Genomic DNA, 21,466 nt, shown 5'->3' on the forward strand with positions numbered 1-21,466 from the left:
AATGTGAGTCTTCTCCAGGAGCACATCCACACGCCTCCTTAATCTACATACTCTCCTTGAATGTTCTCACCCACTTCCTGGGCTCAGCAACTACTGAAATGCTGAAGGTAGGGGAAATGGTGCCATACTCCTGACATATAAACTTGGGGCAAAGATCATTTACATACCAGAGACTCCCCCGCCCGTATTAGCATTGCAAATTCAAGTGCATCAAGCAGAACACATGCAACCTTTTTCTGTACCACCCTCACCCTATCTGTCCTGACCCCACCCGACCCTCCTCCTTTTTCCAATATTTTGGTTGAGGTGCTGCCATCCACTCAGATACTCAACTCTATAACCTGAAATTCATGTTTACCTCCACCTCCACCTTCCCAATCCACTCAATTTCTAGGATCTGTCAATTCTACCTCCTTCATCTTTTGAATTTAGTTAGTTCTCTCTACGGACAGGTAGAAGCCAGTAACATCTCTCTCCTAGCTGACCGACATAGCCCTCCTGGCACTCTTGCCTCCTGTCTGGTCTCTTCCACCGTTTTCTCCACCTTAGTCATAACTTTTTAAAGCTCAAATGCAGGGAATGACATGATCAGATTTGAGATTTTGACCCTTCCTTTGTGACCTTCTTTGCTCTCAACATAAACTCTAAGCTCTTCAATGAGGCACTCAAAGATTTCTGGAATCCTGTTTCTGTCTGCCTTTGAGCCCCATTTCTTGCCACTCCAACCTGGCTCTCCATTGTACCAAACTTCCTGTGATTTCCTAAACACACTATTGTTGTGTGTTGTAACTGGCTGATATTTTTTCAGTGTTTAATACTCAACCCAAAATTCACCTCCTCCAGGAAGCCTTCTCTGATCCCCCAGACTGGGTTAGATGTTTTTCCGTAATGCTCCTATATTCCCTTGTGAATATTTCTGTCACTTTATTTTCAATGTTCATTTATGATTATTCCCATGTCCATTTGCTCCTTTTTTGGGAAGTTCTTGGTTGAGGGCAGGAACGATTGAATTCCAAGGATCTAGCACATAATAGGTCCTTAGCAAATGTTTGTTGAATGAATTATTAAGTGACTAACTTTCCAAGATTATATTGCAAATAAGTTCTGAAACTGGAACCAAAATCTGTTACACTCTAAAATCCATGTTCTTTTCACCAATTCATTTGCACATGTTGAGTGTTTAGGGTCCTTAAAAAGCTGACATTTCAAGGGGGCAACCCTTTCATAAGGTTTTCCTTCCAATTTTTAAAATTGTTTTTAATTTGTCAATAATGCATTCACATAGTTCAGTCATCAAAGAGTATAAAAAGATATACAGCACCCAAAAGAATTGAAAGCAGGATCTTGAAGAGAGATTTGTATATCAGGTTCATTAGGAGCATTATTCACAACAGCTTAAACGTAGAAGCAATCAAGTGTCTATGGATGGGTGAATGGATAAGCAAGATGTGGTATACACATAGAATGGAATATTGTTCAGCCTTAAGAAGGAAGGAAATTCTGCAGTGTGCTACAACATGGGTGAACCTTGAGGACATTATGCTAAGTGAAATAAGCCAGTCACAGAAAGACAAATACTGCGTGATTCCACCTACATGAAGTACTCAGGATAGTCAAAATCATAAAGACAGAAAGTAATAGTAGTTGCTACTGGTTTGGGGGAGGGGAGAATTGGAGTCACTGATTAATGGTATAGAGTTTCAGTTTAACAAGATGAAAAGAATTATGGGGATGATGGTGGTGATGGTTTCACAAGGATTTGAATGTATTTAACTTCATAGAACTGTATACTTAAAAATGGTTAAGATGGTAAATTTTATGTTATGTGAATTTTGCCTCAATAAAAATTTTTTTTAAACCCAAAACCAAACTAACAAAAAGACCACAAAGAGTCTCTTTCTCATTTTTCTCCTCCGTCTTCCCAATCCCACTCTCTCTGCTCAGGGTAACCAATCTTGTTAGTTTCTATATCTCCTTCCAGGTTTTCTTTTTGCAAGTGCAAGCAAATATTCTTCTTGACCTCTACTTTTTTTAAAGATTTTATTTTTTTTCCTTTTTCTCCCCAAAGCCCCCCGGTACATAGTTGTATATTCTTCGTTGTGGGTCCTTCTAGTTGTGGCATGTGGGACGCTGCCTCAGCGTGGTTTGATGAGCAGTGCCATGTCCGCGCCCAGGATTCGAGCCAACGAAACACTGGGCGGCCTGCAGCGGAGCGCGCGAACTTAACCACTCGGCCACCGGGCCAGCCCCGACCTCTACTTTTTTTAAAGGTACTACATTTTTTTTTTAACTTCTGTGCTTTTTCTGAAGTGGGTGTATAGCAAAAAGAGCTAATGAGTACCCAGCTTGAAGGAACTCAGGAGATGGAGGCTTGGAAGAGGACAGCTGTTTGATGAGAGAGTGAGATAATCTTGCCGGCTCACTGCCAGTGGGGCCTGTAGGGACAGCCAAGATCCCCCAGGGCAGAGCCTACGGTCCAGGGTTCTCTCCCATGCCGATTCTCAAGCTCCCCAGAGTTACCTTTCCTTGGGAACTCTCCTAGGCCACTCCCCCTGATGCAATACCTGCGTTTGGGCGGCAAGGAGGGTGCTGCACGGCCCGCCCCTTCTGAGCTGTCTGGGCCAGCTCCTCTTTCCGGAACAATTCAGGCTTCACAGCAGCTCAAAGCTCATCTGTAACATCTGTGTTCTGAAGCAAGGATGGCAGAGATGGACAGAATGCTTCATTCTGGAAGGAAACAATGTTCCAGGTCAAGCTGAGTCTGCCAAACACAGACCCTGCCATGGTTCTAGACGTCTTGACAAGTTGTATCATGTGGTTTTTCTACGCCTTGATTCCATGTTTGCTCATAGGTAAGTATGAATTAGAATACAGCCAATAGTCTGGGACTTGAATATAGGTTAAGAAGGTGAAAAATACTTTCCCAAGGTTTGGGGTTGCAATTTTGCTTAGAACATCTTATTTCTGTTTTAAAAAAGGTTTCTCATCTCCTAAACCTCCATCCCCACACCCCAAAGAAAAGAAAAAGGCCCACATTCTGTTTGGAAATCTCTCTGCTAATGTCCACAGAAAATTCTAGAAAGATAAGTCCTCAAAACCATGAGTCTAAAGGTTAGCAGAGCTCCATGCCTTTTGTTATTTATTTCATTATCTAGTTTTAAAAGGTGCAATATGGTTATCTCAGTCTTTCTGTGTGCCTCAGAGATGTTAACCGTAAGGACAGGTTAAAGTAAAATAAAGATTCTAACAAAGTACACATGAATAAAAAGACAATTTGAAAACTTAATGTTGGGTACAAGGCTTATAAAAATTGGATTTCTCTCCTGGTCACTGCAGAAAAGGTAGCAGTCAGGTACTCCATAGCATTTAAAAAAATATTTGGTTTGGGGAATTTTCCCTGCCAATAAGATTACATAATTTTCTCTGCTCTACTCCTGGCTGCTTATACCTACATGCTTTATTATTCCAAAATCACAGCTCCTTAGCCTTTGATGTTTCTTTATGTCAAATAACATTTAAGAGAAATTTCTAATTTTAATACTCCAAGGTACTAGACATTTTGCAATGTTGGTGGGAGACTTGAGTACTTCTGTCTTTTTTTTAACAATGAGAACTAATTATTCTAATTGGTTTAAATCAGGCAACGAATCAATGCTAAGCGATTTGCAATGTTTAGAACTGGCCTAAACTTCAAATTTATGGTGTCCCTGCCTAGCTCAAAACCCTTCACATGGGGCCAGCCCGGTGGTGCAGTGGTTAAGTTCGCACGTTCCGCTTCAGCAGCCTGGGGTTCACCGGTGCGGACATGGCACCGCTTGGCCAGCCATGCTGTGGTAGGCGTCCCACATATAAAGTAGAGGAAGATGGGCACGGATGTTAGCTCAGGGCTGGCCTTCCTCAGCAAAAAGAGGAGGATTGGCAGCGGTTAGCTCAGGGCTAATCTTCCTCAAAAAAAAACCTTCACAGCTCCCGACTGGTCAGCACTTGATGTTCAGATCTGCTGTTTGTTTCATGACCCAGTGTACTCAGGCCCCCATCCTATTTCTTACTACTCCTTGAAAACAAATATGGACCATGGGTGGCTTCTGTCTTCACAGTTGGCATATGACACCCTCATTTCCTCCTCCTGCTTTTACTGTTGTGATTTCCCACCAGAAGCACCATCTCCGGTTCCTTTCTCCATCCAAAGCCCATCCTCCCATCATCATTCCAGATGGGTCCCTCCCCCTACAAACCCTTCCCAGACTTCTCTCTCCTTTGACCCATGACCCCATGTACTCTGCTTTGGTGGGTTACTTCTGTTCCCTGCACCGGCCTGCGGCAGGGGTGCCTCGGCATCTTTCCTAGTTTCCCCACAGCCCTCAGCATAGGCTAAGCATGTTAGTTGATTGCTTAGTTAGTTGACTGATTGATTAGTTGGTCTGACAAACAAGTTGCCAGGGAATCACTCTTCCACTAAGCCAAAGGGAGAAGACGTGGAGGCTAAATGAGAAGCAGAAAGGCCAGCATTTGTTTTTCCTGTTTTTTTTTTTTTATTGAGGTATAATCAACAAATACCTTATATTAGTTTCAGGTGTACAACATAATGATTCAGTATTTGTATATATTGCAAAATGATCACCATAATAAGCTCAGTTAACATCTATTACCATACATAGTTACAAAATTTTTTTTTCTTGTGATGAGGACTTTCAAGATCTACTCTCTTAGCAACTTTCAAATATGCCATACAGTATTATTAACTATAGCCACCTGCTGTACCTTACATCCCCACGACTTATTTAGTGTATATTAGTTTGTACCTTTTGACCCCCTTAGCCCATTTTTTAATTTGACGTTTTCTTCAATGAGGCAGTTCAGTCTCTTAAGTCTTTTCCTGAAAACTCCTGTTTCAAACAGACCTGGAGGTGAGTGTGCTCTTCTGACACCTATGAACTTGCACAGAAGAAAAGAAATCCCGTGGTGGAAACCACAAGGATGTCAGAGCCCGGAAGACTTGCATGTGACATTATCACAGAACTTCGGTTTCCTTATCTGTAAAATGGTCAAATAGCCACCTTGAGGTTAGAGGGGTTAAATGAGATGAGTCAAACAAAACCACTCTAAAGATGTCACTGTGTTCCCCCCCATGTTAGTTATTATTATCTGTTGGTTATGCAAACAGATGGTGTCAGCAGATAATTGCTTTAGCTGAGGTTGGCTTTATGCAATTTTGGCCATTTCCTCTGAATTATGTAGGTGCCTGCAATGAATTCTGAAAATTCTAAGTGAACTTCTACCAGTTACTCTAGACCCTGGGCAGATGGGTAGAGGTCTTGCTCTCTTTTATTGAATTCATTTTATAGAATTCATTTGCCTTGCCCTGCCCCCTCCAAAGAATAGTGTGTGATTCAGGAATTTGATCCCCACTGCCGATAATAATAACAACGACAGTCACAGCTGCCGTTTCTGAGCACACGCTGTGCTCTAGATTAGCGAAAATGCTCTCTTCGTTTCTCACGTCAATCCTGCCAGGGTGGATTATCCCCACTTTGCACCCTAGGAAACAGAGACTCAGGGAGGCTCAGTTACTTGCCCAAGTACACACATCTAGTGAGTGGGAGAATTGGGGCTGGACTCGAGTTTGGCTGGCTCCAGAGCCTGTGCTTTTTCTACTTCTCTGCAGAAGAAGCTGCAGAGACGTCGAAGCATGCTAGAAAAAGGGAGGAGGGACAAAGCAGAGGAAATAAAGGAGATGGTGCTACCTTTTTTGATGCATTTACCATGAGGGCTCTTGGAGGTAAAGGTGGCAGAAGAGGACCCAAATGAGGGGAGTTGACAGCAGATCCAATGGGGAAAAAAAAGGACAGAAGGGTAAAAACTGGTGAAATTCAGGGGCCCGTCCGGTGGCACAGCGGTTAAGAGCGCATGTTTCTCGGCGGCCCAGGGTTTGCTGGTTCGGATCCAGGGTATGGACATGGCACCGCTTGGCAAGCCATGCTGTGGTAGGCATCCCACATGTAAAGTGGAGGAAGATGGGCATGGATGTTAGCTCAGTCTTCCTCAGCAAAAAGAGGAGGATTGGCAGTAGTTAGCTCAGGGCTAATCTTCCTCAAAAACAAGCAAACAAATAAAAAGAACTGGTGAAATTTAAATAAAGACTGAAACTTAATGATATTGTGCCAATGTTAATATCTTAATTTTCCCAATTGCACTATGGCTATGCACACATGGGAGGCTGAGTGAGGGTATATGGGAGCTTCTGTACTCATTTTGCAGCTCTTGTAAGCTTGAAACTGTTTCCAAATAAAACTTAAAGAAAACCCAACCACCCACCTCCACAGTGATTCTAATGGGCAGCCGAGGTTGAGACCCACCATCATTACCTCTCGATCAGTGTTTCTCCAACCTTAATGGGGGTATGAATTACCTGGGGATCTTGTTAAAAATGCAGATTCTGGTTCGATAGGGTGTGAGGTGGAGCCTGGAGTCTGTATTTCTAATAAGCTTTCGGGAAATGTGATGCTGCTGATCCAAAGACTGGACTTTAAGATCATGAGGTAGTTTATCACTTTTCTGAGGCAGGAATTTGGCTGCGTACCTTTTTGAAGCTGGGGTGTAGGTACTAGTTGCTTAGGCAGTGAGTGATGCCATCAACTGCTTGGCAAACACACCCTGGGCTCAGCCTGTCTCTTTTCTTCTTCTGGTCCTATACAAGGTCATACTCTCGAAGTAATCTACTGCATTTGAGGGAGAAATTTTAGGGCATAGTGTTGGGTTCATAGTGCCAATATTCCCTGCAGTGTGAGCCCCATGTGGTGGGCAGAAGAAGGGTTCCTTAAAGACGTACACACTTTAATTCCTGGAACCTTCCATGGAAAATACATTACCCTTACCTTCCATGGAAAAAGGGATTTTAGAGATGTGATTAATGTTGTGAGACTTTGAGATTGGGAGGTTATCCTGGATTATCAGGGTGGGCCCAATCTAATCACATGACTCCTTAAAAGCTGAGAACCTTCCTTGGTGCAGCGAGAGATGGGAGAAGGGAAGAGGCAGAAGAAATCTGAAGCAAGAGAGGGTCTCAACCAGCCATTGTAGTCTTTGAAGATGGAAGAAGGGGGCCATGAACACGGAAGGGAGGTGGCCACTAGAAGCTGGGAATAACAAGGAAATGGATTCTTCTCTAGAGCCTCTAGAAGGAATGCAGTCCTGCCAACACCTTGATTTTAGCCCAGTGAGACCTGTGTCAGACTTCTGACGTACAGAACTGTAAAATAATAAATCTGTGTGGTTTTAAGATGTTAAGTTTCTGGCGATTTGTTACCACAGAAATATAACAGTAATAGGCCACGAGAGAGAGAGAGATCAGTGTTGGGAATGCAGCTCTATGCAAAAAATGTTGTTTAGCTAGTTTTGCCCATGCTGAGCACTAGAATCTTAATAGTCAGATCAGGGTCACCCGGCTTAAGTCTCTATTGGAAACACTACCAAAGAGGCTCATCCAGTGGGCCTTCTTGAGGTACCTGAGTCAGACTGCTAGAATGAGAATAACACAATTTTCTATAGTAAGAAAACATAAATGTTCACAAGGAACCAGAAGATTCTACAGAGGGCTCCAGTATCTCTAGCTGTGGTGAGAACGCTCATCCCAGGTGGCTGAGGAAAGAATTCTTCCATATTTCTCACCCTCCTCACAATTTGTCTTTCCTGTCCACACTTCAGGCTTACTCTCCTCTTCCCCTGTGACTTTATTCTTTGTTTTTCATTTGCACATGTACATCAAGTAGAGTCCTTATTAACTGGTTTCTTCGGAGACTTGACTTCAATACACATTGCTCCTGGTGGATTGATGACATTTCTTGTTAATGAGAAGGCCGTATGGATAACTAAGTTTTCTTTTTCTCCCTTTAATTGTGTTTTCAAGACCACAGTCAGCCTTCTTTAACAATTGGAGGGGATTTTTAAACCCTTTGCACGTGGAAAGAGTTACTTTCAGCTTGGAATCTGACCTGAAAATATATTTCCCAGCTTGTAGAGTCATTTCCTATTTAGTGTCCTGTCACTAAATGTACACACAGTGTAGTGTCAAATGATCCTTCCTCATGCAGTGCCATGACACTTTCTATGTAGCCCCGTTAAACGTCCCCTGACATCCACAGTTCATGGACATTACCATTTTTCCATCTCACACCCATTGTGTGTGCCACATAAACATGGACAAAGCAAAGATGAAATTTGGAATATACTATACAAATGGCATAAGCACTGAAGATTTTGCCTTTAGGGCTCAGAAAGAAGCAGCAGTTTTCATTTTAATACAGAAATGAGACTGAGTACTTTGCCCATAATGGAGTTAGATCTGAACTTCACAGGTAGGAGGACAGGGTCACACAAGTGCCAATTATCGCATTAACATAATAGAGCCACCTAAATGTTGGGACATGCCTCGCTGTCTTCCTGCCTGGGCACCCCCTCAAGAAGAAAGACATACCTGGAATTCAGCCTCAGAGTGTGTTGCTTAAAGCCTTGAGTGCCCTAATCATCAGGTCTCCCTCCTAAAACGGGTCTCCTTCGCTGGCTTAATTGGCTGGACCTCATCGTGGAACTTTACATTTTTCCCAGGTGCATTTCATCCTGTTTGAGTTACCCCATCATGAGCTTTTAAATTGTATCCTGTCATTCAGATAAGCAGAATTAAGGCTATTTTTTTTTAGGTGTGACGACATTATGGTTGTATTTTTTTAACTCAAATTTTATTGAGGTAATTCTAGATTCACATATTGTAAGAAATAATACAGAGAGCCCAGTGTCCCTAATGGTATTTTGCAAAACTATAGTATAATATCACGAACAGGATATTGACATCATTGGTACAATCCACCCTTCTTATTCAGATTTTCCCAGTTTTACTGGTACTCATTTGTGTGTGTGTGTGTGTGTGTGTGCAACTGTGTGTATAGGTTTGTGCATTTACCACCACAGTGAAGATGCTGAACAATTCCAACATCACAACAATACCTCCTCTTGCCTTTTTATAACTACGCTCTCCTCCCTTCTACCTGCCCTCCCCCCCCAACCCCCCCCCCCCGCCCCGTTCCTAACACCTGGCAACCACTAATCTGTTCTCCATTTCTAAAATTTTGTCATTTCAAAATGTTATATAAGTAGAATCATACAGTATGTAACTTCTTGAGATTGGCTTTTTTCACGCAGCATAATTCCCTGGAGATTCGTGCGCGTTGTTGTGTGTATCAATACTTTGTTCCTTTTTACTGCTGAACAGTATTCCATGGATGGATGTACCACAGTTTGTTTGATCCTTCGCCTGTCCCTTTAGGACATCTGGGCTGATTCTAGTTAGTCTATGGACATTTGTGTGCAGATCTTGTGTGATATAAGTTTTCATTTCTTTAGGATAAATGCCCAGGAATGCAGTTGCTGGGTTGTGTGGTAATTACAAGTTTAGTTTTACAAGAAACTGCCAAGCTATTTTCCAGAGTGGCTGTACCATTTTACCTTCCCATCAGCAATGTATGAGTGATCCACTTTCTCTGCATCCTCACCAGGATTTCGTTTTGTCACTTTTAAAAATTTTAGCCATTCTGATAGCTGTGGTGCTACCTCACTGTGGTTTTAATTTGCATTTCCCTAACAGCTAATGATGTCAAACACCTTTTCAGGTGCTTATTTGCCATCTGTGTGTGCTCTTCAGTGAAATGGCTCTTCATGTCTTTTGCTCATTTTCTAATTGAATTGTTTGCTTTTCTACTGTTGAATTTTCAAAGTTCTTTATATATCTTAGATCTGAGTTCTTTGTGAGATACGTAATTTGCAAATATTTTCTCCCATTCTGTAGCTCATCTTCTCATCATCTTAACAAGAGTCTTTTGTACAGCAAAAAAGATTTTAATTTTGAGATATCTAGTAATACATTTTTTCTTTTATGGATCTTGCTTTTGGTGTCAAGTCTAAGAACTCTCTGCCTAACCCTGAAGATCTTCTCTCATGTTTTTCTCTAAAAGTTCTCGAGTTTTACATGTTACATTAAGTCTATGATCCATTTTGAGTTAAGTTTTGGATAAGATGTGAGGTTTATGTTGAGGTTCATTTTTTTTTTGCCTGCAGATGTCCGATTGCTCTAGTATTATTTGTTGAAAAGGCTGTACTTCCTCCATTTAATGGCTTTTGTGCCTTTGCCAAAAATCACTTGAGCATATTTGTGTGGGTCTATTTCTGGACTCTCTATTCTGTTCTATCGAGCTATGTGTCTATTCCTTTGCCAACACCACACATTCTTAATTACTGTGAGTCTTGAAATTGGGTAGATTGATTCCTCCCCTGTATTCTTTTTCAAAATTGTCTTAGTTACTCTAGTTCCTTTACCTTTTCTTATGCATTTTAGAAAAAGCTTGTCTATATCTGTAAAAAACCTGCTGGGCTTTTGATAAAGATTGTGTTCAACCTGTATATCAATTTGGGAAGAATTACCATTTTAACTATGTTGAATTGTCCAATCCATGCACAGTATGTCTCTCCATTTATTTAGATTTTATTTGTAAAGCTTTCACCAGCATTGTGGAGTTTTTCCCACAGAAATCCTACATAATGTTTTACTAGATTTATGCCTAAGTATTTAACTTTTGGGGAGTGATTTGAAATAGTATTTTTAATTTTGGTGTATAAGTGTTCATTGCTAGTATATAGAAGTACAATTAATTTTGTGTGTGTGTGTGAGGACGATTGGCCCTGAGCTAACACCTGTTACCAATCTTCCTCTTTTTGATTGAGGAAGATTGTTGCTGAGCTAACATCTGTGCCAATCTTCCTCTATTTTTGTATGTGGAACACTGCCACAGCACAGCTTGAGGGACAGTGTGTAGGTCTGCGCCCAGGATCCAAACCTGCAAACCCCAGGCCGCTGAAGCAGAGCACGCGAACTTAACCACTATGCCACTGGGCTGGCCCCTACAATTAATTTTTATGTTTATTTTGTACCCTATGGACTTGCTGAACTCCCTTATTAGTTTTAGAAAGTTTCTTTTTATAGATTCTGTGGGATTTTCTACATAGCCTATCATGTCACCTGCAAACGGGGGAGTTTTACTTTTTCCTTTCCAATCTGTAAAGCCTTTTACTTCTTTTGTTTTCCTTATTGCAGTTGCTAGCCTTCCAGTACCATGTTGAATAAAAGCGGTAAAAGCAGACATCCTTGCCTCGTTCCTGATTTTAGGGGGAAAGCATTCAGTCTTTCACCATTAAGTAAGATGTTAGCTGTAAGTTTTTTGTAGACGGTCTTTATCAAATTGAGAAAACTCTCTGCTGTTCTTAACTTGAAGAGAATTTTTCTTTCTTTCTTTCTTTTTTTTTTTTTTATCACAAATAGGTGTTGGATGTTTTTTCTGTGTCAATTGATAATGATTGTACAAATTTTCTTCTTTAACTTGTTGACATAGTGGATTACATTAACTGTTTTTCAAATGTTGAACCAGCCTTGCATACCTGGAATAAATCCCACTTGGTCATGAGGTATAATCCTTTTAATCCATTATTGAATTTGGATAGCTAATTATGCTGTTGAAGATTTTTGCATCTAAGTGTGTGAGACATTGGTCTGTAGGTTTTTTGTTTTTGATTTTTAAAATATATACCATCTTTGTCTGATTTTGGTATCAGGGTAATACTGGCCTCATAAAATAAGTTGAAAGGTATTCTTTACTCTTGTATTTTTCGGAAAAGAGTGCATAAATTGGTGTTAATTTTTCTTTAATATTTGGTAGCATTCTTTAGTGACACCATCTGAGCCTGGAGATTTCATTTTTGAGAGTTTTAAAATTATGAATTATACCTTTATATTTAACATAGGCTTATATTCCCCACATATCTGACTAGAGAAAGGTTTTGTATACTTTACCAGAGGAAGGATGTCAGAGAGGACCATGCCCCGCCCTCCTGTGCACTGCAGCTGGCCCTTTCCTTTTCATCCCTTGGGTAACTGCAAGGTTAAGGGTGGGGAGGGCAGGAAGCTTCCTGCCCTCCCCACCCCAGCTGTTTCCTCACAGGGCAGGCAGGGGATGCTGAGCATGAGGTGAAGGTGCATTGCCAGAGTTCTACATTAGAGAAGAAGAAGTAAGGGCACCAGGAGGGGTGTCCCCATCAACTCCCCATCCTCTCGTGGTCACAGGGCTTGATAACGAACAGCAGGTGCCAATCTGGAGACGGCAAAGAGATGAAAAGTCCAGGGCAAGGGCCCCAGCCCCCTATATGCTGTGTTGTGGATAAGATGTTATCACGGCCACTGTAACAGCAAAGGGAGGCAGGTGTTGGGTATTCGAAGAGGAGCATGTGAAAGTGGGGGGAAAAGGACCATAGCAGAAGATCCAGACTGCACCTTGGGTTATATGCAAGGATGAACCCAGGGCTGCCCAAAGTCCTTATGAGTGCAGGTTCAGCTTCACAGGCTTCCTTGAATCTGTGTGCAAACCATAGACCCACTGTGTGCACACTCTGGGCACATCGCACACCCCTGTGTGAGCAGACGCTTGTGTCCCAGGTGGCTCAGGGACCTGCAGTCTGCCTGGGGTGGAGTCTCTGAGCTGGCTTGGTGCCCTTCTGGATTGGACTCTTTCCACAGCAGACCTGAGCCTGCACTTCCCAGCTGGCAGCTGATGCCCCATTTGGCCTTGTTAGGTGACGTGAAAGGATGTGCTTTGGTACCAAGGATGGCAGTAGCAGGAGAGGGAGGTGATGAGAAGCTGGCAGGAGCCTTCATGGGTTTGCCATGTAGGGGTGAGAAGCTCAGGTTATGCAACTTGCTTAAGGTCACATGGTCAGTTAGTGGCAGAGATAAGCCTGCCTCTAGGTGGATCTGACATAAGAGTTGTAAATATAATGTGCTTCAGTTTTCTCATTTGTACAATGGAGAAACTAATGATCCTTACCTCCCAGTATGGTCATGAGAATTAAATGAGATAATGGTGTAACAATCTAGCACATGGCCCAGACAGAACACGGTCAGGGCTCAATAATATTAGCTATTATTATTATTACTATTAATATGCCATTTTATCACCAAAGGCAGAATTATAATGATGATAACAAAAGTTTAGCGTTAACACAAGTATGATGAAATTAGAGTTGTTTCTGGTTCATAAACGTGTGGGGTCTTTCGTTAGAAACTAATTTGAAGCGGTGGCATTCCCCCTGTGTGAGCCAACCTGTCAGCCTGTCTATCTACCTCTATCCCAGATGGAGTGGCCGTTCTGACTGCCCCTCAGAACCTCTCTGTGCAATCAACCAACATGAAACATCTCTTGACGTGGAGCCCAGTGGTCGTGCCTGGAGAAATAATAGACTATTTTGTCGAGTACCAGGGGTGAGTCTTTTTCTTAGTTTTTCTCCCTTTAGATGGCAGTTGATTCCTGGAGGCACAGCCCTCATTTCAGAGCTCGAGGAGGCTTTGCGAGCCCAGGGATGGATTATTTCCCATGGTCTGCCTCCTTTGTCTGTATGGGCATTGGGAGGGTTGAAGAAGCAAGGGAATTGTCCTGTGGATTTGACAGTAAACTCTCTGGGAACACAAATTTGTGTAAATACATTTTGGTGGAGCTTCTTTTCAACAGTGACTCAATTGTCCGATGCTGAAGAAAATCTTAAGAAATCAGTTTGACTCTGACTTGAGGTGGATAAATCATTGGAGACTCAGATCCTTTGGGGATGGGGGAGACCTTAGTTTTCCCGACTAAGAGCTTGCCCCTGGGAGCCAAAACAAATTGTGACCCTAAAGGTCAGCTGGCCCCAGGGCCAAACAGGCTCCACTCTTCTCCATGTGTCCAGACTCTCTGAGCTGTTGGGGAGTGACAGGACACAGAAAATGCTCAATGTATTGTATGCAATTAATACAAATTGAGCACCTCCATGTGTAGACATTCTTCTAGGCTCAGGAGTACAGTTGACAAGGTTTCTGGATATAAGGAGTTTACATTTAGAGGAGGAACAGATAGTGAAAAGGTAAAGAAATACACTAGGTCTTCACTGTCCAATGTGGTAGCCACTAGACACCTTTAGCTATTTAAAATTAAATTAATTAAGTTAAATTAAAGTATCTGTTTCCCAGTCATGTTAGTCAAATTTCAAGTTCTTAGCCACATGTGGCTAGTGACTACCATATTGAAGGCCACTTACGTAGAACATTTCCATCATCACGGAAAGTTCTATTGGGCAGCACTGCTCTAGGCAATTTCAGGTAGTAATCAGTGCTGGGAGGAAGCTAAAAGGATGACGCAATGGAGAATTGACTCCACTGCTCCTTTTTATGAGTTGGTCAGGGGAAGTCTGTCTGAGGATGGGATAATTAAGCTGATATCTGAAGGACAGGAGAAGCCAGCCAACGTGAACAGCAGGGGCAGAGCATTTGAGACACAGTGAGCAGCTAGTCAAAGGTCCTAAGGTAAAAAGAGTTCAGCATGTTGGAGGAATGGTGAGGGGGCCAGCATGGAGGGAACATCGTGATTAGGGGCAGAGTGAGAGAGGCCAGAGAGTCCTGTTGGGCATAGGGAAGAGTTTGGATTCCATTCTAAGTGCTTTGGAAGCTGTTAAGGAGAGAAATGTCCTGATCTGCTCGGTGATGAAAGGTTTGAAGAATGACAGGAATGGAAGCTGGAAGCTTAGTCAGGAGACCACAGCAAGGCAAGTGATGACAGTGGCTGAGATTGGGGTGGTGACTGTGAATGGAGAGACCAGGATAGATTGGGGTTTATGGCTAGGTTGCCCTTGTCTAGTGATAAAAAGAGTAAGAAGAATGGATGGTTGGTGAGGGGGGAGAGTGGAGGAACTGGAGTGTGGACCAAATGTTTATTTTCCTGATCCATAAAAAGTAGGTGAATGAGACAGTTACTTGCAACCATCACTGAGCTTGGGTGGAAGGGGCTGTTGTGACGCTGTGCCCTCCTCTCCTTGGCCAGAGAGTATGAGAGCCTATACATGAGCCACATCTGGATCCCCAGCAGCTGGTGCTCACCCACTGAAAATCCTGAGTGTGACATCACTGATGACATCACTGCCACTGTGCTGTACAACCTTCGTGTCAGGGCCACTCTGGGCTCACAGACTTCAGCCTGGAGCACCCTGAAACACCCCTTTAATCGAAACTCAAGTAAGGCACTTCTCTCTTTACTCTCCCACCCTCACCAGCCTCCCCTGGTGAGTGAATATGATTCACTGAGACTTTCAGGATTCTTTTTAGCATCAAATTAATCTCGCAAAGCTAGAGTACTGTGAATACAAACAACTCTTTTAAAAAATTGCCAACTGCTTCCCACATGCCCTCTCTCTTGTTTTGAAGGAGACTGGAAGTCATTCCTAGTGGCCTCTGTCAGAGTCTGCTAGTGGGGGGGAACCTGGGAGGAAAGCTGCTCCCAGTGGGGAGATGGGGTGAGGACTGCTGTTTTCTGCCCCGATAGTGCCTCCATAACTCTTATACTGCCTCCCCTCTGGTGCCTCATCAACCCCATATTTGTTGCCTGTGTGAGCACTTTCTTTGTGCAATAGCCTCTATATGTTTCTTAGAGCCACCAGAAACAGTCATGGGGAAATAAATAACGTCTCTGTAGCAATAGTACTTGGAAAATGATTGAGAAAAAACCAAGGGAAGAATCCAGATAGGTGGCCAAATATGGCAGAGCACAAGCAATGGCCAGGGTGTAAAAGGGTGTGTGTGTCTGGGGAACTGCAAGAGCAAGGGCTGGATGGCCAGGGGTGAGGAAGCAGCTGGTCACACGGGGAAGGGCTGTGACATGAAGCTTGATGAAATCAGTAGAGGGGTCATAGAGGAAGACAGAGTCTAGGCCAGGTCTTACAGAATGATCACTGGCTGCCTTGTGGAAAGTAAAGTGGAGCAGGACAAGCCTGCAGGGCAGGGGAAGAGGGAGGAGGGGTTTGTAAAAGTCCAGCTGAGCCAAGTGGGTCCTGATCCCAGGAGTGGGGGAGGGGAGGGGAAAGAGAGGATAAATTCCAGAGACATGGCTGAATTAAAAAGGACAGAGCTTGGGGACCAGTTATTGGGAGATGGAGTGGGGAGAGACAATGATGGTGTCCTGCTTCCAGTTGGGGTTGGTGAGAAAGTCATCCAAGGTAGGGAACCCGAGAGGGGCAACTGGTCTTGAGGAATAGGACACACTCCTGGCATTAGGATCTTTAAGACTGAGATTCCTACAAGACATCATGGCACAGATGTCTGATTGACAGTTGGAAATCAGGTCCTGGGCCTCAGACAGGTCAAGATCTGAAACACAACACAAAATTAATAGCTAAAGGCTTGGCAGCAGATGAGATTGTCCAGGGACAAGATATGAGGATGAAGAGAACCCAGAACAAGATCCTGGGAAACCTCTGGGTTTAAAAAGTGGATGGAGGGGCCAGCCCTGTGGCCAAGTGGTTAAGTTCGTGCACTTTGCTTTGGTGGCCCAGGGTTTTGCTGGTTCAAATCCTGAGTGCGGACATGGCACCGCTCATCAGGCCACACTGAGGGGGCATCCCACATACCACAACTAGAAGGACCCACAACTGAAAATACACAACTATGTACCGGGGGCTTTGGGGAGAAAAAGGAAAAATAAAATCTTAAAAAAAAAAACCAGTGGATGGAGGGACTGGCCCCATGGCCTAGTGGTTGTTTGGCATGCTCCGCTTAGGCAGCCCAGGTTCAGTTCCCTGTCATGGACCTACACCACTCATCAGTGGCCATGCTGGGGTGGCGACCCACATACAAAATAGAGGAAGATTGGTGCAGATGTTAGCTCAGGGCAAATCTTCTTCAAGCAAAAAGAGGAAGATTGGCAACAGATGTTAGCTCAGGGTGAATTTTCCTCAGCAAAAAAAAAAAAAGAAAAAAAAAAGCAGATGGAGGGAAGGGCCCCAGTACATGGCTGGGCAGGTGGAGGAATAGTGGGGATGGTGTTCAGGCTACTGGATGGAGAACTGACTGAGGTGGGAAGAAGCAAGGCAGCTCCTCCTCGGAGACAGGCGTGGGCGATAATGTGACCAGTATGCAGACGCAGGAAAGGCCTTTGGTGACTTCTGTTTTCTTGCTGTGGCAGAAGATCCTCGGCTGTGAGTGAGGACAAAGGAGGTTTTGGGGCGGCAGCTACAACAACAGGATGAGTCAAAGGTTACTGAGGAGTGTATGAGATTGATAGAAATCAGGAAGATTTAGGAGGTGGGAGAGCCCAAGCCGGAAGGGGCTGAGGAAGGTGAAGATAGATTTGAAGGGGAAGTTGGCCCTCTAGGGTCAGACAGATGTGGTTCAAATCCCAGCTTGGCCGCCTGAGAGCTGGGTCCCTGCCTCCTCATCTGTAAAAAGGGCAACAGTTTGCCTCACTGGGGAGTTGAGGGACTATAGGAGATGAAATGTGTAAATGCTCAGTGCAGTGCTGTCCTTTCACAGCACTCAGCTACTGGTGAGTATTCTCATTGTTGTTGCCCAAGGATGCCCAGAGTTGACAGCCAGTGAGCAGAGGAGGGAAGAGGTGGGGGCAGGAATGGGACCATCGGAACGGGATACCAATAAGAATTTTGGTGCAGAATGTGGGCTCCTCTGCCCAGGCCTCTTTCCCCAGGCACTGGAAGGATATGATGGAGGCACTGGGATCCCAGTACCAGGCCCTGGGGAAGGCTAAGGGGTGCTGGAGGGTGGTGCAGTTCTGCCCCTGCTGCAGTGCCCAGGCAGCCCCAGCACCACTTTCCTCTGGGTCCTGGGAGCACAGAGCTCCAGCCAAGACCACTGCTGGGAGGCAGCAGCTGTTGTTGGAAAGGAAGGCACAGGTCCGATGGAGATAAGAAAACTATGCCTACAAAACTATGCGGGCAGCAGTGTGCAGTGACAACTTGTGCTTGGGAAGGCCAGTACAAACAGGGAAAGATCCTGCTGCAGGAGGAGCTGAGGAACAGGGGTCTCTGTATCTGCACAGAAGGCAGGAGATGCGGTCCTGCATGACCCCTGTGCAGGTGGAGGTAGCTACGGAGCTAGGATGGAATCGTGATTCCTAAGGGCGTTAATAAATCTGTTCTGCCTTTGAAAAAGGCTACCCTGGCTTCTCCCCAGGCAGGTGCAAAACTTGTTTGAAGGCTCTCCTGAGAAGGATCTCCTACTCTTAAAGGGAAGCCTTGTTGAGAGCAGAGGTTCTTAATCTCAAGGGCACATTCAAGTCATAGGGGAGCTTTAGAACCACTTCTGTCTGGGGCCCATCCCCAGAGAGTCTGATTTAAACAGTGTCTGTGCATCCTGTTCATTGGGAGTTTAAAATTCCCCCAGGAATTTTAAAATTCTCATGTACATCCAGGTTTCAGATCCACTAGCAGAGAGGCTAAACATCCCACACGGCAGAGGGTAGAAATGTGGAAAGACATGGCCTCAAATTCTGGCCATTAACTGTGTGACTCTAGGCAAGTCACTTAACCTCTCTGAGGCTCAGTTATATCATCTGCACAACAGGAATACTATTTTCCTTCTTAAGCTTCCTGGAGGGATTAAATAAATATGTAGAGTGCTTAGGACAGAGGTTCCTGCCCCAACACTGCCAAAAGCTTCTGTGAACTGAGATGTTTTTAGGTCATTTACTCTAATTCTATTCTCAATAAAGATGGAGATCAGAGGATCCAATTCTAATCATGTTTGACTTAAAACTGGAGGAGTCAAACATCTCTTCTCCTTCTGGAGATGTTTCAGAGGTGGTTCGCGTGCTGTGTGGTCATGTGAAGCCTCTGAGCTGGGTATGTCTTGCACAGTTGGTCCCTGACTCCCACGTCCTCCCTCCTCTGTCCAGGCAGCTCTTCAAATGCCAGGAAATGCTTTGCGCTCTGAGAACTCCCTCCAGGCACTGCCTTTCTTCTGAGTGTTCACTGACTCCAGTGCAGGCACATTTAGCCCAGAGCACACCCCTGGTCCTGGATCTGAGAGGCAAGTGTGGATCCATTGGCAGTAGCCAGAGACTAGAGCCTGCCTATGCCGGCCCTTCTGTTCTTGGTCTGCTGCTGAGAAAGTGTCTGCTGGCCTCTCTCTCTGGGATCCAACAATGTGAAAGATGGTGTTTGTGCTTCAGCTGAAATGTCTAGAGTTGATTATGGGAATTTGTAAAACCCTCTGAGTTTCCAACATCCCTCTTTAAGGATATCAGACGAAGAACCCTTGGACCAAGAATAGAATGGCCAACCCATCCACAGGCTGCTGATTTCCTGGTGTTTGAAAGTCATCAGCAGCCACTACATATCTCTGATCTATGTGAGCTACAGGGACACACCTCCCCCTTCCAGACATCCATTCCCAAGGGGCAAAGACTGGGCCTGACTGTGCTCAGCACAGACCTGAGTTCATGCAGGTGTTTGGCAAGCATTAAGAAACAGCATCTGCTCACTTAAATGAGCCAAGGTGAGGAGCAACTTCTGCCAAAAAAGTAAAAAGAGGAGCACACATTATAAAATTTCAAAACAGAAAGAGATCATATTTACCTGAGTATTTAGTCACTTTTCTTGAGTATATGCGCCTCCTGAAGAAGGAGCAGAGGACTTATAGTTAATGAGAGGAGCGAAAAAAGGGAATTGTGGTAAGTCCTTGTCATTTGTTTCATTTGCTCATCATTCAAAAAGCATTTACTGAGCACCTGCTGAGTACAAGAGACTATCGGTGTACATGCTTCTGCATGCTGTGAAGCTACAACCAACCCCCCACCTCCCCAGCCTTGCCCATGAGCCTGGCATGTTTCCACTGAGGAGTTGGTCACAAACTCCCAGGACAGAAATCAGTCCTGTCTGGGGCTGGCTTTGATTCTCCCCTTGTCTTGCCAACAGCCATCCTCACCCCACCTGGGCTGGAGGTCAGCAAGGATGGCTTCCACTTGGTTATTAAGCTGGAAGACCTGGGGCCGCAGTTTGAGTTCCTCGTGGCCTACTGGAGGAGGGAGCCTGGTGCCAAGGTGAGACTTCCGGCCTTGGCCTTTGAGTCAGGCTTCAGGAAATGAGCCTGAGGGGTGGGTGAGGGAAGTGGGCCCTGCAGTGCTCACCGTCTGGTGGCGGCCTGGGTGAAGGGTGAGAAAGGAGAGAGGGCAGTAGGCTGACAATCCTCTTCTTCAAAGAATGGCCTTGGTCCAACCCAGGCCTTGGCTGGGAGCCTTCTCAGGCCAGATTTGCTGAAGTCTGGGGGCTGCCTCCTTCCCTAAATTTTAACATGGTTGGATCCCAATACCTTTTCAATGCATTTCTTCTCCTTCATCAGCCTGTCTTCTCAGCCATTCTCCCTGGCATGTTTAGGGGCAGCAAACTAGGGTGCTCAAGATCAACTGGATGATTTCAAAAGTGTATGAAGCTGGCACAAGCCTCTTGAGGGTGTTTCTGGGCAGGGTGCAGAAGTTGGGGTGGAGAGCCAGGAGGTGACTTACAAATAAACTAATCTAATTATGAGCCAATGGGCCACCCAGAATGCCTCGATGGGGTGCCGCCCCTCCCTGTGAGGTTGCCCTAGGCTGGGATGGGTGGGAGGCCAGCTCTCCCAGAGGGAATGGCCAAACAAGCAGCAGCAGCAGAAGGGGTGGAGCTTGAACAGGAACTAGGGGCAGTTAGACCCGTGGAGGCCCAGTCCAAGGTGATATGGTGGCAAGGCCCACCCCAGTCAGCACAAGGAAAAATAGGCTTTATCCTAAGGATTAATATGGTACAAGAAGGGGCTCTCACAGAATCTATGGACAGAGCTGGATCAGAGCCAGGCTGCAGCACAGCCTCACTCACCCAGGGACCCTCGCCTGTGAGCCTTGCTTCCTTCTGGTGGGTCCTGTCCCCAGCTTACTCCAGGCCTTGATCCCTCGTTGCTCCTTTCTACCCATGCCTATGGCTGTGACTCCCCAGGCCCTCTAGGCCTCTCAGGCCTAACTCCCCCTCACATGTCTTCTCCCCTTTGTCCCTGCTTCTAGCTCCAGGTACTCAGTGTCCCAAGACCAAATTCCTAGGAGAGTTGTTCTGGTTGGTCCTGCTCATTTTATCAGGCTAAGCTTAGGGGTCACTGCAGGCTGCTGGCCGGCCTCTGGTGGGCCTTTCAGACAAAGGATATCCTTGACCTCAGAGCAGTATTAGGGAAACAGGGACATGCCCTACCACCTACTCATCAGGGGCTGTGGGTTGGGTAGCTTCCCCTGGAAGGTGGGGCAGGCAATAACAATAGTTTCCAGTATTTACTCCTGCTGGGTCAAGGCTCAATGGTAGGACAAGGCATTGCCAGCCATGCAGATGGAGTGATGTGAGGGACAGATCAGGCGCTGGGTAGGGGGGAGCATATAGCTCGCTCAGATTCTTTGGGAGCAAGCCCACTCCCCACGTTTGGTAATTGGTGGGGCCGGTGCTGAAAGAGGAGCCTGTACCCTGAGTCATCTGGGCTTGGCCCAGACAAGCCTCCACAGGTTCAGATGTGGAGCATGGGCCTCAGCAGGTGGGTGGGGGTGGAGGA

At 45.0% G+C, this 21,466-nt stretch overlaps 1 protein-coding gene across 3 annotated transcripts in view; it reads left to right on the forward strand.

Annotated features, from left to right (window-relative positions):
- The first annotated feature begins 2,605 nt into the window (after positions 1-2,605).
- Positions 2,606-21,466, forward strand: part of IL20RB (interleukin 20 receptor subunit beta) — a 29,186-nt gene continuing 10,325 nt past the window's right edge. Inside the window, exons 1-4 of one of the 3 annotated variants that reach the window (XM_014851964.3) lie at positions 2,606-2,852; positions 13,228-13,354; positions 14,943-15,133; positions 19,822-19,946. In XM_014851964.3, the coding sequence (XP_014707450.1) occupies positions 2,741-2,852; positions 13,228-13,354; positions 14,943-15,133; positions 19,822-19,946 (555 nt within the window). In that variant the 5' untranslated portion in view covers positions 2,606-2,740. The remainder of the gene's footprint in view (positions 2,853-13,227; positions 13,355-14,942; positions 15,134-19,821; positions 19,947-21,466) is intronic. The other 2 variants (XM_014851965.3, XM_014851963.3) reach the window with 2 other exon arrangements.

Source organism: Equus asinus, chromosome 21 (genome assembly GCF_041296235.1).
Source record: "Equus asinus isolate D_3611 breed Donkey chromosome 21, EquAss-T2T_v2, whole genome shotgun sequence".
Taxonomy (NCBI): Eukaryota; Metazoa; Chordata; class Mammalia; order Perissodactyla; family Equidae; genus Equus; species Equus asinus.